Source organism: Mus musculus, chromosome 4 (genome assembly GCF_000001635.26).
Source record: "Mus musculus strain C57BL/6J chromosome 4, GRCm38.p6 C57BL/6J".
Lineage (NCBI taxonomy): Eukaryota > Metazoa > Chordata > Mammalia > Rodentia > Muridae > Mus > Mus musculus.
The window spans coordinates 126,850,377-126,864,801 of record NC_000070.6 but is presented as its reverse complement, the minus strand read 5'-3'; the positions used below and the strand labels follow the sequence as shown (position 1 = coordinate 126,864,801).

General features: G+C 47.2%; 2 protein-coding genes and 1 non-coding gene across 15 annotated transcripts in view; 2 read left to right on the top strand and 1 right to left on the bottom strand.

Moving 5' to 3' along the window:
- The window catches only part of Zmym4 (zinc finger, MYM-type 4), a 107,559-nt gene extending 104,576 nt beyond the window's left edge, over window positions 1-2,983 (top strand). For 3 of the 5 annotated variants that reach the window (NM_001357201.2, NM_001379530.1, NM_001114399.2), the window contains one exon: window positions 485-2,983. In NM_001357201.2, the coding sequence (NP_001344130.1) occupies window positions 485-692 (208 nt within the window). In that variant the 3' untranslated portion in view covers window positions 693-2,983. The remainder of the gene's footprint in view (window positions 1-484) is intronic. The other 2 variants (XM_006503344.4, XM_030253729.1) reach the window with 1 other exon arrangement.
- The window catches only part of AU040320 (expressed sequence AU040320), a 116,148-nt gene that overhangs the window by 4,893 nt on the left and 96,830 nt on the right, over window positions 1-14,425 (bottom strand). For 7 of the 9 annotated variants that reach the window (XM_017319895.2, XM_017319894.2, NM_001355196.1 and 4 more), the window contains one exon: window positions 10,466-11,636. In XM_017319895.2, coding sequence (XP_017175384.1) covers window positions 11,449-11,636 — 188 coding nt within the window. In that variant the 3' untranslated portion in view covers window positions 10,466-11,448. Of the gene's footprint in view, window positions 1-10,340; window positions 10,412-10,465; window positions 11,637-14,425 lie in introns of those variants that run through there. The other 2 variants (NM_001035525.1, NM_001035526.1) reach the window with 1 other exon arrangement.
- Window positions 3,690-3,822, top strand: Gm25604. Its single transcript, XR_003955537.1, has one exon. It is a non-coding gene; the product is annotated as a small nucleolar RNA SNORA17 (small nucleolar RNA).

The following is a 14,425-nucleotide window of genomic DNA, read 5'->3' as shown; positions in this document are numbered from 1 at the left end:
GACCTATGCAAATTGGCCCATTTGAAGTGAAGTACAGGATTTATGCTTCTCTCTCTCTCTCTCTCTTCTCTCTCCCTCCCTCCCTCCCTCCCTATCTCCCTCCCTCCTTCCCTCCCTTCCTTTCTTCCTTTCTTTCGAGGCAGGGTTTCATGTTTCCCAGGCTGGGTCTCAAACTTGACTTGTAGCCAAGAATGACCTTGAACTCCCCAGCCCTCATCCCCACCTTCCAAGGATTAGAACTACAGGTGTCTGCCCCACACCCGGCTGGGCTTTCTTTATCTATCACGGTCTACCACTTTCAGCTCGGTTCTGGGCCGCCCTGGGAGGAACATGCATGTTATGCCTGTGGTTCTGGTGTTACTGACAACGTGAGACGGGATGGGAAGAAGTTCAGAACTGTTACCTAAGAAAGGATGCTGTGTATTTCCCGTGTTCCCATCTCAACTTTGTTTTCTCTCTTTTGCTTGTTTCCTCCTGTGGATAGTTCTGAAAGTGTGAAGCAGAGGAGTGATGTGTTCTACCTTCAGCCGGAGCGCTCCTGTGTTCCTAACAGTCCCATGTGGTACTCCACATTCCCCATAGACCCTGGAACCCTGGACACCATGTTGACGCGCATTCTCATGGTGAGGGAGGTACATGAAGAACTTGCCAAAGCCAAATCTGAAGACTCTGATGCTGAATTATCAGATTAACATGAAGGAAAGCTCCCGTTTTCATGCACACTGGTATGCACCAAGCTGTGATGCACTCAGCTGTTGGAAAGATGTTGAAATGCAAGTCCTCTTGACTTGCTTGTTTGGTGGGAAAAACGGTGGCTCTGAGCCGTAGTGGACTGCAAATGTAACCTGAGGGGAGAAGGGTGAGTGGATTGGGAGGGAGAGGAGTGGTCATAGACATCTTCGAAAGACTAACCAGTTTCTGAGTGGTGCATAATCTTATTTTCTTTGGGAATAAGAAATTGTGGAATATTTTTAAGGAAAACTGTTGTATAAAATTCTACCATAGTAACCTTAGTTAGAAGGGGTAGCTTTGCAGTGAGACCCTGGCTGCAGTAGGCTACTTGAGCAAGCTGTCCATGAAAGTCAGGAGAGGTCACTGCACAGCTGAGAGTGGCATCAGATGAGGACAGGGAGACTCAGCCTGGAAGATCCAATAAAAATACTCAAGTTTTTATAAAAAAGATAGTGGTCTGGATTGATTTTCACTGCCAACCTACTTATGTGAAGGATAGAAGCCTTTAGTCTTTTAACTGAAGGCCCCTCACATCAGAGGACACGCCCTTCATTACTGTTAGTGAGCCCCTTTTCATTTAGGGTCTTGCCTTCTCAGCTGTGGGTGATTTAAGGTAAAAAGGATGATATTTCAGAAAATAACTATGTACACAGAAAATCTGTGGAGCTCATTAGACCCTGGTGTCTTGAAGTATTTATAGAAAGCCCACTAAAATGCCCGCTTCTCTGGGTGCTGCTGTCTCCTGGCCTCAGCTGGCTGCACAGAAGTGGGGCCTCCCTTTGTGTCCAGTTTTCCCCATGGCATCCTTTCTTCCCTGTCTTACTTTCCTGTCCCAAATGATGCTGCTTGTTCTTTGTCCCAGCTTCTAGAGGCCCTTGTCATTTCAAAAAGAATAATCTGTCTCCACAATTCTGACAAATGTGTGGGCGATCCCACAAAGACACAGTATTATGTAGCTGTCCGAGTTACGGTAGGGAAGATTGCAGTAGGTTCCTGTGTAAAAGCATTTGGAAGTTGACCTTATTGCCCCAGGGAACTTGCAAGTTAGGAATTGTGGGGCTGGAGTCTGAGGTGACTGACCTCACACATCCATGCGACCTTTCTGCTGCTGTATTCCAGACTCTAGCTCGCACAGGTCTATGGGAAGCGCAAGGCACAGGTGTGTGTGACATTACCAGGTGTCTCCCTCATCTCCATTCTCAGTTTCTTTCCTACAAATTTTGAATCAAGCTTTTAATAATGTTGGATAATTACTGAGCTTCTTTAATTGACGTTAACTTGAGCTTACAGCAGACCTGAGAGAAGTCATAAGCTTCTCCAGACTGTCACCTAAGACTTCAGTGTGTCCCATGTTATAGGTGGGAGTAGCAAGTTGGTTGTTTTGTTTTAAACAAATAAAGGTCACTTAAATACATCAGAACTTTAAAATGGGCCTTTGACGTTGTGTACTTAGTGGTTCTGTCCCTCTGCTTGTAACAAATATCCTTTTTGTTACTAAGAATTATGTGAAAGAAGTAATTCTGCCCCAGTCTGTATGATTAACTCCATCTGTGCTGTCATTTCTGACGGGGAAACTTCTTCCTTCCAGACCTTGATTGATCGGAGGGAAAGCAGTTGGCCTGTCTGATAAGTCACCAATAAACCATCCAAAACACCAGGTGTCATCCTGCTGTATCAGTTCTGATTTGTGTGAACACTAACATTTCCCATCTAGAGTTGTATGAAAAACAAATACTGTTAGCTTAGTATATAAATTGATATAAAATACCAAAAAGAAAAAAATGTATCTTTTAAGAGAACAACCACTATCCAGATAAACGACTGTATCGGGCTTCAGCTGCATGTTAGTGCAGGGGCTTCAGACCCTAAACTAATGTTAAAAACTGGTTGATCATCAATCATTCCTCCTGAGTGTAGCTGTTTGCTGTGTCAAATCATTTGTTTTTTTTATTTTGTTAAAATTGTGTAAAACCATACTTACTCCTTCCTCCCTCTAGGGGGAGTGAGGAACAAACCCAACAACTAGCACCTGAGCTCGGCCTGTCCCGTCCTTGGTCTCTGTCTCTGGATTTTCTCTTTGCAGGCACCACAGAACTATTCCCTTAGAATAAAATAGTATATTTGTATTTGATGGGTGAGTTCTTTTTCTTTGTTGCTTTAAAAAACTTTAAATATATTTTTTTATTTGATCTTATTGGTATGATCCAAGAGATGTAAAATTGCAAAAAAAAAGAAAGCAGCTTTCAGAAAAGTTCCTTGGTTTTTATTCACTGCCGTCTTCCTGTGGCTTGCTTGCTTCCTGTCAAGGCTTGTTTCCATTTTTAGATAACTTTTAACCATATTAAAAGTCCCAGTAGCTAGCGTGCCGGGTGGCATGCACACAGCCTTTGGGCAGACCTCTTCAAGGTCCTGTTGCTGAGAGTGTTTGCCATGTCAGAGACTTAGCAGGGTGTATGAGGGTCTCGCTGACGATGTGGGACTAAAGAGTGCGTGTTCTTAGTCGTTAGAGGTGTCTTGGGTATTCCACCAAATTCTACATGGACTATTTGTTTCCCCTATAACATTCCTACATTTATAAAACTCTTTTCCCAAAACATGGAAAGTAAAATGTTTCTGTAAATGAGGTCCAGTTTCCACATGAATACAAAAGTCCTTCCTAGTGTCTGTCAGAAAGATGAGGAGATAGTAAGGTACCAATGCCCCGCCTTCCTCTGCTGTTCATCACAATACTTTGTCCTGTCCTTGAGGTGTTTTTTAATTGTGAGGCACTGTAACATTGGAAGAGTTGCAGGCTCTGGGGTCTTCCTGATTGCTCTCTCTATGTAACCCTAAGTAAATGGGAGAAACTGCTCAATTGTCTCCTCTGTGAAATGAAACAGTAACAATTTCTTAGTTGTTAGGCATGGCACATTGTAGCTTTCAAATGTAAGATGGCTCTTAAACCCGTACTCATCTCTCTTGCCCCCTGAGACCCCGGCAGTGTAGGCAGAGCTACTGTCTCCCATGTGCGTCAGTAGGTGGCAGGGGAGGGGCTGTCTTTGCTCCGAGTTCTGACCCATGACTGTCTCTGAATGATTAGTACCTAACATTCCCTGAGAAAAGGTGAGCCTGTGATGACCACCACTCTGGTGCCAGGCAGGCCTGGATGGACTCCCAGGACTAGAAAGAACCCCAAGCCCAAGACTAGAAGAACCCCACCTAGGACCACAGGTCCCAGGCAGGAGTGAGCTCAAGACAGATGGCCACTTGGGTGGGCTGGTACAGGAGCAAGCCCGAAACGACCACCAGGCTGGTGCCATGGAGCCCTGACAGGGAGCTCGCTTGAGATGACTCCTGCCTTGTGGCACCATAAAGCATGAGTGGAGGTACCATTCCTGAGACCACTCCTGAGAGGATCCCAGACACATGGAGACCCTGGGAGCCACTAAGAGGAGCAAGTGAGTAGTGTAGAAATGGAAGAGAGAGCCAGAGAGACAGACAGAAGGATGTGGGCACAATGAAGAGAGGCAGAACTGGAGACTCAGGGTAGTGGGGAACAGTCTGATGTGTGAGTAGCTGGTGATGCTACCTGGAACCATGGTGGGGTCCTAGCCTGTGTGGGGTCACGTCTGGGTCTGTGGCCCTGCAGCAGCAGGGATCTGTTTTTACCAAAGGCCAATGGACTCCCAGGTGCGGGCCGCTGCCTAGGGACATTGATGCCTGAGGGCTGTGCGGAACTGGTCCTACCTAGGCATCCTGGGAGAGCTCGTTATCTTCCTCACTGGCTGCAGCACGCAGGACAGCAGACCCTGCACCTCACCTGGGCAGCACCGTAGAGCTGGCCCTAGATGTGGGGGTTGTGGGTGAGCTAGCCTGGAAGGCTTTAGTGTGGAGAACAGCTCTTGTCTGCCATGCAGCAGTGTCCCCCGCCCTCAGCCCTTGACACCTAGGCCAGTGGGAGCTGGCGCTGGGATAGTGAGAGCAGGAGAACAGGCCCTTCACCTTGCCTGAGGGTAGAGCTGTCCCTGGATGTGGGGGATAAAGGTGAGCTGGACCCAAGGGTGGTGTCTGCTGGACAGTGGCGCTGATGAGAGAGGGACTCTCTTCCTCTCCCTCTGTGATAGACAGGATTATGAGTGGCAAAATTGGCCATATCCCTCACCAGCTGTAGCACGCGGGAGGAGAGCAGGCCTTGTAACTCACCTGGGCAGCGGGGTAGTGCTGGCCCTGGTTTTGGGGGGCTGCTGCCAGCCCAAAGGACTTGAAAGCAGGAGAGCTGCCCATCTCTGATACATCTCAGATTTAGGGCTTTCTGTTGTCTCACCCCATCATCTACCCCACCAATGAGTCCATGAAGGGGCCGGTTCCATAGATCCAAAACTACCAGCGCTCTATGAAACAGGGCAACAACAGGATATCCATATCTGAGAGGAGTCCCTGTGAGGTTCTGTATCAACAAAGTAACAGAAGCCATCGGGGCCTTGTACCAGACCCATAAACATTTGCAAGCAAAAGTGTGGATAAAAGGGTATACTGTGGGACACACTGACACTACAGCTCCCAGCAACGGTTTTTTTTTCTTTGTTACAGGGGTGCTTGTAAGGGTGGAGGGCAGGTATGAGGGGATGGGGAGGTGAGTGGGATTGGGGTACATGATGTGACATTCACAAAGAACCAATAAAAACTTTGAAATCTCTTTTGAAAAACTGTACCCATTTCATGTGCGCACACACTTGCCACAGTGTGGTTTGGCAGTCAGAGGACATCTGGTTTGAATTGCTTCTCCTTCCATACCATGGAGTTCTGAGACAACCCTGCTTGTTGGGCTTGGTGGCAAGCACCTTTATTTTATCAGCCCTTTCTATTAACATTGTGTATGTACATTACACATGCAACAGCGATGAATGTGGTAATCAAAGAACCACTGATAGCAAGTGTGTTCTGTGGTCAGCAAGCACCTTTACCCCAAAGTTATTTCACAGGCAACCAAGGGTATGGGTGGGTGGGTGTTGTTATATATATGTATTTATGAGTGTGGTATGTATGTATGGGTGTGGTATGTATGTATTTATGTATGCCTATATTTTGATGCATATCTGAGGGACAGGATAACTGAGTAGAGTCACTTCAATCCACCACATGGTGTGTTTCAGGATAGAACTCATGTCTTTGGGTTTGGCCACAAGGACCTTTACCTACTATGACATCTCCCTGACCCTCAATTTTTAAATTTATAATGTACATAAATTGCTTGATATATACTAAGGTTTCAAATGCCCGTGAATCCTTATATTCAACATTGTAGATCTTGCAGAATGTGGTAATCTGCAGATCATTTCTGCATGTCAGAGTTAGTGTTCGGCATGACTTGGCACAGTAACTCTGTGCTCACATCTGGCCCACAAGCAGGAGGCAGAGAGAGACACTGAGACTTCTGTGAGCTGTTGAGACCTCAGAGTCTGTCTCCAGTGATATAATCATAGTCTATCCAAAATAATTCTAACTTTGGACAAGTATTTAAATACATAAACCTATGGGTAGCATTCTTCTTATTCAAACTTGCACATACTATGCTTTGGGGGACTTTTTTGCCTTTCTTTTTCTTTTACCTTTTTTTTTGGGGGGGGAGTAGCAAGTTTTCTTCCATTTATATTTTTTATTAATGTAGGTGAAGTACCCAAGGAGCTAAAGGGTTGTTGCAGCCCTATAGGAGGAACAATAATATGAACTAACCAGTACCCCCCAGAGCTGTGTCTCTAGTTGCATATGTAGCAGAGGATGGTCTAGTTGGCCATCATTGGGAAGAGAGGCCCTTGTTCTTGTGAAGATCATATGCCCCAGTACAGGGGAATGCCAGGGCCAGGAAACGGGAGTGGGTGGGTTGGAGAGCAGGGCAGGGGAAGGGTATAGGGGCTTTGGGGATAGCATTTGAAATGTAAATGAAAATATCTAATAAAAAAAACAGTGTGTGGAGTGGTGGTATGGGAAGTAGAGGGAGTCCTAAGTGAATACAACCCACATGCGTGTGGCCTGTCAAGGACTCCAAGACCAGTAGCAAAGCCATTAACCTGTATGGCCGGGCTTAAGAGCTAGGGTAAAACATTTCTCAGGAATTTCAATTGTGAGCAAAGACCACTGTAGCTTCTTCCTACTAGATGTTTATAGCCTGAGACTGTTCACCTGCAGAAACTTCCAGTTGAAACTAGCTACCCCCTCCCACGGTGCTATATGCTGTACTTACCTAATGAGCATGATGAGATTCCAGGTTAAGCAGTAGTGGTTAGAGATACCCCACCACCACCCATCACAGCTGTAAAAGCACCTTCATTCTCCTGTTGTCTCAGAGGCTTACTGCCTCTATCCGCTAACATAGGCCTAGTCCTGGAAGCGTCTAAGCCTTGGTACAGTCTAATCTAGACCTAAAATCTTTTCAGTTCCTGTGACTTACTGCTCAATAAGCTCACCCTTTCTTCTTTCTGATCACTGGCAGAATCAACTCGGCTGTTCTGGCCCAAACTCCTTTCCAGGCTTACTGACTCAATCTAGCTTCTCTCTTGGATTCTAACCGAATTGCTCTGCTTGGCCTCAAACTATGGCAATCTGTTCTAATCTTCCGGCTCGTCATTCTCTGGCTCTTTCTGTCTTTACCTATATTTAGCTTGTTCTTTCTCTGCAACCAGTCTCTGAACTTTTGAATACCAGTCCTGGAAAAACTGTCCTCTTCCTCCTCTGTCTTTTCTTTTTTTTTTTTTTTCTTCCTGTCTGCACTCTCAACCTCTTTTTCCTCCCTCTTCTCTTGGGCATATCCTACTCTATCAAATCGCTCTCTGATTCGTCACTTTGTGTGCCGCTCAATAGAAGTCACTTTCAAACATGGGTGCTTCCTTCTACAAACTAACACTGCCTTCACTGTTGTTCTTTTTGACCATTTCTCCAAAAGGAATCCCCACTCCCATCCTTCAGAGCTAGCCTTGATGATGTAAGCAGCTAAGGATGACCTTTGAACTTTTAATCCATTGCTTTTTTTTTTTTAAGACTTATTTACTTATTATATGTAAGTACACTGTAGCTGTCTTCAGACACCCCAGAAGAGGGAGTCAGATCTCATTACAGATGGTTGTGAGCCACCATGTGGTTGCTGGGATTTGAACTCAGGATCTTCGGAAGAGCTCTCAGTGCTCTTAACCGCTGAGCCATCTCTCCAACCCTTAACGCATTGCTTAAATGGGTTTGTGCCACCGTGCCCCTGTATCAAGCATAGGGCTTTTTGTGTTCTAGCCACTGTTGGTGAGGGTAATTTAAAAAAAAAATTGTTTTAAAAAATTTTATTTTATTTTTTATGTGCATTGGTGTGAAGGTGTTTGATCTCCTGGAACAGGAGTTATAGTCAGGTGTGAGCTCCCATGTGGGTGCTAGGAATTGAACAGCCAGTTCTTTTTAACCTCTGAGCCATCTCTCCTGCCCCTTTTGCCTTAAGGTGGTGGTACGGATGGTGTGTTCACTTGCTGTCAGATTTATGGCGTTTGAGGGAGCTGCCATCCTCTCAGCTGTCTTCTGGTCATTTTTTGGAAAAAGACAAAAGCCAGGCCCTGTGCACTGCACTTGTCAGTAGCTTAAGGGTGAGGTCAAAGTGGAAGGCATCTCTCAGCTGCTGTTGCCGCCTTTCAGAAACTGTTGTGAGATGGGTTCTTGGGAAGCAGCAGCTCTAGGGGGAGTTGTAGACATTGCAGACGCCCCACCCCACCCCTACAGCTTCCTTCCTCAGCAGCCTTGGCTTCTTCCAGTCCACCCCACTAGTGGTAGTAGCTGGATAGGTTGGCCCCACCTTGGAGGTCTGCTGGAAGACCACTACTGTTGCTCTCTGGAATTGTCAAAATATTTGGGGATACCTTTATTCTTTTGGGTTTTTGTTTTTTGGTAGTACCTCCTTTGGAGAAAGGAACTGGTAGTGATTTTATTATCTTCATAGGAAACAGAATTGTTTCTTACATTTTTATATTTTCAACCATTGTGTCTCCTGTAGAATTTACCATTATAAATGGTGGTATTGGGGGTGGGGGATCAGGCATGTATGCTGGAACCTCACTTTAAAGGCAGCCTCAGAACTCACTATATAGTCTGAGCTAGCCTTATTCATACTTAGCAATTCTGTTTCATCCTCATGGGTGCTGAGCTGCCATGACTGATTGTGGTGAATCCATGCTTCCCAACACTCCTGTAGTTTTTATAACTGTTCTTCCACCCCATTTCATGTTTGTTTTTTTTTCCCCCTCAAAGAATTATTTTATGTATGTGAGTACACTGAAGCTGTCTCCAGATAACACCAATCAGAAGAGGGCATCAGATCCCTTTACAGATGGTTGTGAGCCACCATGTGTTTGCTGCGACTTGAACTCAGGACCTCTAGGAAAGCAGTCAGTGCTCTTAACAGCTGAGCCATCTCTCCAGCCCATGTGTTCGTTCATTTGTTTGTTTTAAAAGGTGTGGGCTGGTGAGATGGCTCAGTGGTTAAGAGCGCCGACTGCTCTTCCAAAGGTCCTGAGTTCAAATCCCAACAACCACATGGTGGCTCAAAACCATCCGTAATGAAATCTGATTCCCTCTTCTGGAGTGTCTGAAGACAGCTACAGTGTACTTACATTAAATAAATAAATAAATAAATAAATAAATAAATAAATAAATAAATAAATATTAAAAAAAAAAAAAACTCAAGACAGCCTATGGGAATACAACCATGGTCAGGCCAAATGATCTAGCCAACACATTTATGGAAGCATTATTTAAAAAAAAAAAAAAGTGTGTGTGTGTATGTTTGTGTGTGTACCAAAAGATTCCCCCGTGGAGTTAGTCTTAGCCACCCAGTGGGCTGCTGGGATCTGAACTGCTATCCTCTGCAAGGACAGCAAGTGTTCCTAATGCTCAGCCAGCCATTTTTTTCTAGTTCATATGTTTTGAAACAAGGTCTCTCTGTGCACCCTAGTTTGCCCTCAGACTCATGGCAGTCCTACCTCAGCCCTCTGAATGCTGGGGTTACAGGCATATACCACTATACCTGTTTCTATTCCTGCTTTCTGATTGGTTGGTTCAAATAATCTGGCTGGTTTAGAGGTTAAGATTTTTGTCCAGACATTTTAAGGGTCTTCTCAATATTTACAACATAAAGTTATGAGCATTCTATAAGATGATCTACATAACCATGATTACCTCTTCATGGCCAGTCCTTCAGATCCACACAGGAAGGACCATTTGTTGGCAGGGTCTACATGGGAGTGGTAAGTAAATGTTCACTCTCCGTTCACACTCACCTGGCTGTTAGCTGCTGGCTTCCTGTGCTTTGGCCCTGCTAATAATTGTTTGAAGCTGCTACTGGCTAGGGTCACTGCCTCTTGTGACACACAGATGTGCATTCCAGCCCCTGGTAGGACTGGGATATGACATTCATGTTGGTGTTCTTGAAATGCTGGGAACCCAAAAAGGAACAAACAATGCTTTTTAAGATATTCTGGACCTTAGGATACTCTGTGTCCCTCGGAACAAATGCTGTAAGGTCCCAGGCAGACAGAAGTCATTTTTGTATAATAAAAGGTCAAAATCAAAGAGCATCGATGGCCAGCCAGCACCCCACTTACCATGGCAGACTGGGGCCCTACACCACCAGCCAATATGCTGCAGGCTTTGGGATCTACACCAGTGGAGGGCCCTGCAACACAGGTCACACATGTAGCATGAAATAGCACAACCTCATAGCCAGGCACACAATTAAATAGCATGTTTAATTATCTCACAACAGATAGTGCAGTAGTAGAAATTAAGTCCTTTTTAAAAAGTCACTCTCCCCGAAACCCAATTCCTCAGCTGCCACACCACAGCTGAGAACTGGTCATCAGGCTGGAGGGATTAATAGTCTTTCAAGGAGCTGAAAGTCTCCAAGTTAAAATTAACCTTGAGAGCAGCCAAGAGACCTATGAGGAATGGGCACATACACTCGAGCACTCACACGTGCAAAGGACACAGAAAAGACATGGATGGAGGGATGTGGCAGGTCCCACAGTGGGGCAGTCACACATATGCACTCACATGCCAGAGAGTTCCAGTCTATCTGTGGCTGTCTCTTCTGGGAGAATGTGGCTGTCATGCCCGCAGCTCCCATATCCCTGATAAACAAGCCAGCAGGAGCTGAGGGCAGCGACAGCTCTGCATCATCGCCAGCATCAGTGACAGCACGGATTTCTTTTGGCCCAGGGAAGGCAGGGCATACTGTCCCAGAGAAGCAAACAAATGAATATGCCCAGGGCTAGGCCCCTGCCATCAGGAGGCTGGTGGCTCTTGGTTCTGTGCGAGGTGCAGGGTAGACGCAGTGAACCTCATCATGGGTGTTCTGGGCCCAGCTGCATTGCTCTAACAGCAGAGGAGAGGCTATGGGCCTGTTTGTGTCTGCTCTCAGGCAGGGAGGTGTGTGCAGAAAGTGAGGCCCTGAGATGAGGACATTTGGGGGGCCGGGGGGGGGGCTACCACATAGGTTTATAGAGAAAACCTCTCCATTCACAGCTTCATTCAAGGGCTCCTATAAAGTATCTGAGGATTCAAGTACCAGCAGTTCTGATGGGGGCTTTTGGGATGGAGTGGCCAGCACATGCTGGGAGAGCAGCTGCCCTCAGACCCAAAAGGTGAGGAATCAGCCTAGAGGTGCTCTGGCCCCTAGCACTGAGGCCCAGACTGTTGAGACAGATCAGGGGGCTACAAGATCTCCTCCCGTGCGCTCCTGGACTTCAAAGGTGTTTGCCCGTTTGGCACAGAGCCATTCTGACCATACAGTAGTTTGCCCTTCTCCCGGTCTGGCCATGTGAAGATGGCATCGTCGCTGTCCAGCTCCGATTCAGAATGCATCAGGCTGCTGCTCAGCGTGGGGCCTTTCTGTTTGCTGCCTGCCAGAAAGACAACCCCCGTGTTAGGTAGCGCCTTGCCAGGCCCGAGTCACAGCCCATCCTCATCACTTCCTGGAGAGGAGACAGGAAAGGCCAGGGGGTCCCTCTCTGCTGGAAGGGAGGGTGGAAGGAGGGCCTAGCCTGGCTAGAACAAGTCCACAGGAAGCCAAGCCTGAAGGTTAGACCTGGACTCTCCTGCTATGCCCATAGCTTTGGTTGGGGTCACCCAGCTGTGTTCTGTTCCCTTTCAGAGAATACGCATGTCCTGAGACCTAGAGCTACATACTGAGACCTGTCTTGAAAAACAAACAAACACAAATTGAAAAGCAACAGTGGGCCCGGCGGCGGTGGTGCACACCTTTAATCCCAGTACTAGGAAGGCAGAGGCAGGCGGATTTCTGAGTTCGAGGCCAGCCTGGTCTACAAAGTGAGTTCCAGGACAGCCAGGGCTACACAGAGAAACCCTGTCTCGAGAAACCAAAAAGAAAAAAGGAAAAAAAGAAGAAAAGAAAAGCAACAGTGGGAGTGCCTGACTGACTGGGACTCTCATTCAGAGACAACCCCAAACAGCCATTTTATCAGAACACACGATCCGTGTTCTGATGAGCACCGAGGGCTGAAGAGATTGCTCAGCAGTTAAAAGCAGCAGTTGCTACTCCTTTCAGAGGGCCTGGGTTTTCATTTCCAGCATTCACAGCATCTGTGACTCCCATAAGTACAGCTCCCAAGGAGCCAACGTCTCGACTCTATGGCCGTGTGCACAATTACACATAGATAAAAACGAATCTTTGTTTTTTGAAACAGGGTTTCTCTGTGTAGTCCTTGCTGTCCTGGAACTCACTCTGTAGACCAAGCTGTCCTGGAACCCAGAGGTCTAACTGCCTCTGCCTCCCTAGTCCTGGGATTAAAGGTGTGCGCCACCATTTAGGAAAAAAAAAAATATCTTAAAAAAAAAAAAATCCAAAAAGCTGTCTGAGACTAAAGGCCTTGGCATTCACCTTCCCAGCCTTTCCCTCACTGCAGAGACCCCGGGGATAAACTCTCCATTCTACAGAGAGATGGTTGATGTGGGGAGAGCTGATGAGGCACTCATTCTAGCAGTGCTCTGGACGCTGGCACTGCCTGACTACAGGAACTAGCTCCCTACCTGTTAACAGTGCGATGTCAGAGGAGTTGTGCTTCTGTCAGGCAGTCTACAGCCTTGCCATTCCTCACTCTCCTAAACACCAACAGCATCTTATGAGGATTGATGGCCCGCCCGACAGCTTACAAGTCTCCAAGGCTGAGTATCCAGACCCTGAGCACCTACACTCAAGGACCACGCCCTGCTACGGCCCTCATCCATGTGCTATGTGGCTATGCAGTGGACCATGGCTTAGTTCTGTGCATCGCAGGAGTAGAGTTCATCCAAGCCTGGGCACCAGTATGGCAGAGCTTCAGAGCCTGGGCACTGGCAACACGGGGCTGTCCAGTGTGTGGGAACAGTGGCCAGTGGGATGCCAGGGAAAGGCCCACTTTTCCTGTAGATGCTGGCCCTCTCCCCAAAGCCCTCCCCTGGAGACTTCAAGAGCTTTCTCTTCCTAGTGCCCACATGCAGGTTCCTCTCTTCCCCACATGACAAGGGCCTTTAAGGAGATCCCTCCCTGGATGCACAGCCCCATCTCATACCCTGCACCTGACTGCCACAGCTCCTCCATGTACTTCAAAGGAGGGGACACTGTCAGTGAAGACTAGATGCACCCACTGGAGCTCAATCATTCGCTCCATCTGCACCTGGCAGAGATGCCGTGTGTGTCCAGCACAGGATCAGACTGAGCAGTGTGGCTGGTCAATAAACAGTACCTGCCTGTGTGCAGAGGAACTGTTGTAAGGAATGTGGGTGAGAGCAGCCTAGAACATGTACCATTTGCACACAAGGACAAGAAACTATTAACTTGGGCACTAACTGGAAAGCAGCACAGGGGACAGGGGCTGATCTTAGGTGTGCTCGCTTATAAGGACTCCACATGCTGCGTTTACAATTTTCTGGCGGAATAAGTTTAAGCTACAGAGAAATTCTACTTTAGTGGATGGTAAAAAGTCAGTCATTTCATTTGGTTCAACCTTCTATAAAGGAAGAACAGAAGGAGAGCCGGCCTCTGTTAGACTCACTCTGGGTTCTGGCCCTGCCTAGTGTAGCCTTACCCTTCCCTCCTCTGCCTCAGAAGCAGCATCTCCACAGCTCCCCACCCCTCAGAGGCCTCCCCCGCCCCCAGGCCCTGCCTCTGCATGCAGTCTGGTCGGGAGTCCTGGCCCCTGTCCAGCTTCTCAGGTTATCTTTGTAACTCAATTTTCAAGACTTTGAAATCTGTAGGGCATATGTCTCCTCACCACGACCCTACAGGGATCAGCAGTCCACCAGCTCTAGAGGCAGCTGCTAGCATCTCTGGAGTCATCATGAGTTGTGACTCTTTTATGATGATGCCACCCTGCAGGACCTTTCCTCCTCTTCAGCCCACCCTGGGCACCCAGTCCTGTCTTTAGGGCTGAGATCCGTCATGCCGAGAGGATCGTAGAGTCTCATCTTTCAGTACTGACCGTTCTGCAGGGTTCAATTTAATTCTTCTCTCGCTGAACAGCCTTGGTAATAGCTGCCCTGATTCTGTCAGCAGCTAGATACGAATCAGCCTTGACCTTGTCTGCTCCTCTGCACATTGTCACCATGCCCTTAGACTACTAGAGAACACTTCTCCCTTCCTGCCTGCTCTATGCTGTCACCAGATCCACTGAACTTCCTGCCTGCTCTATGC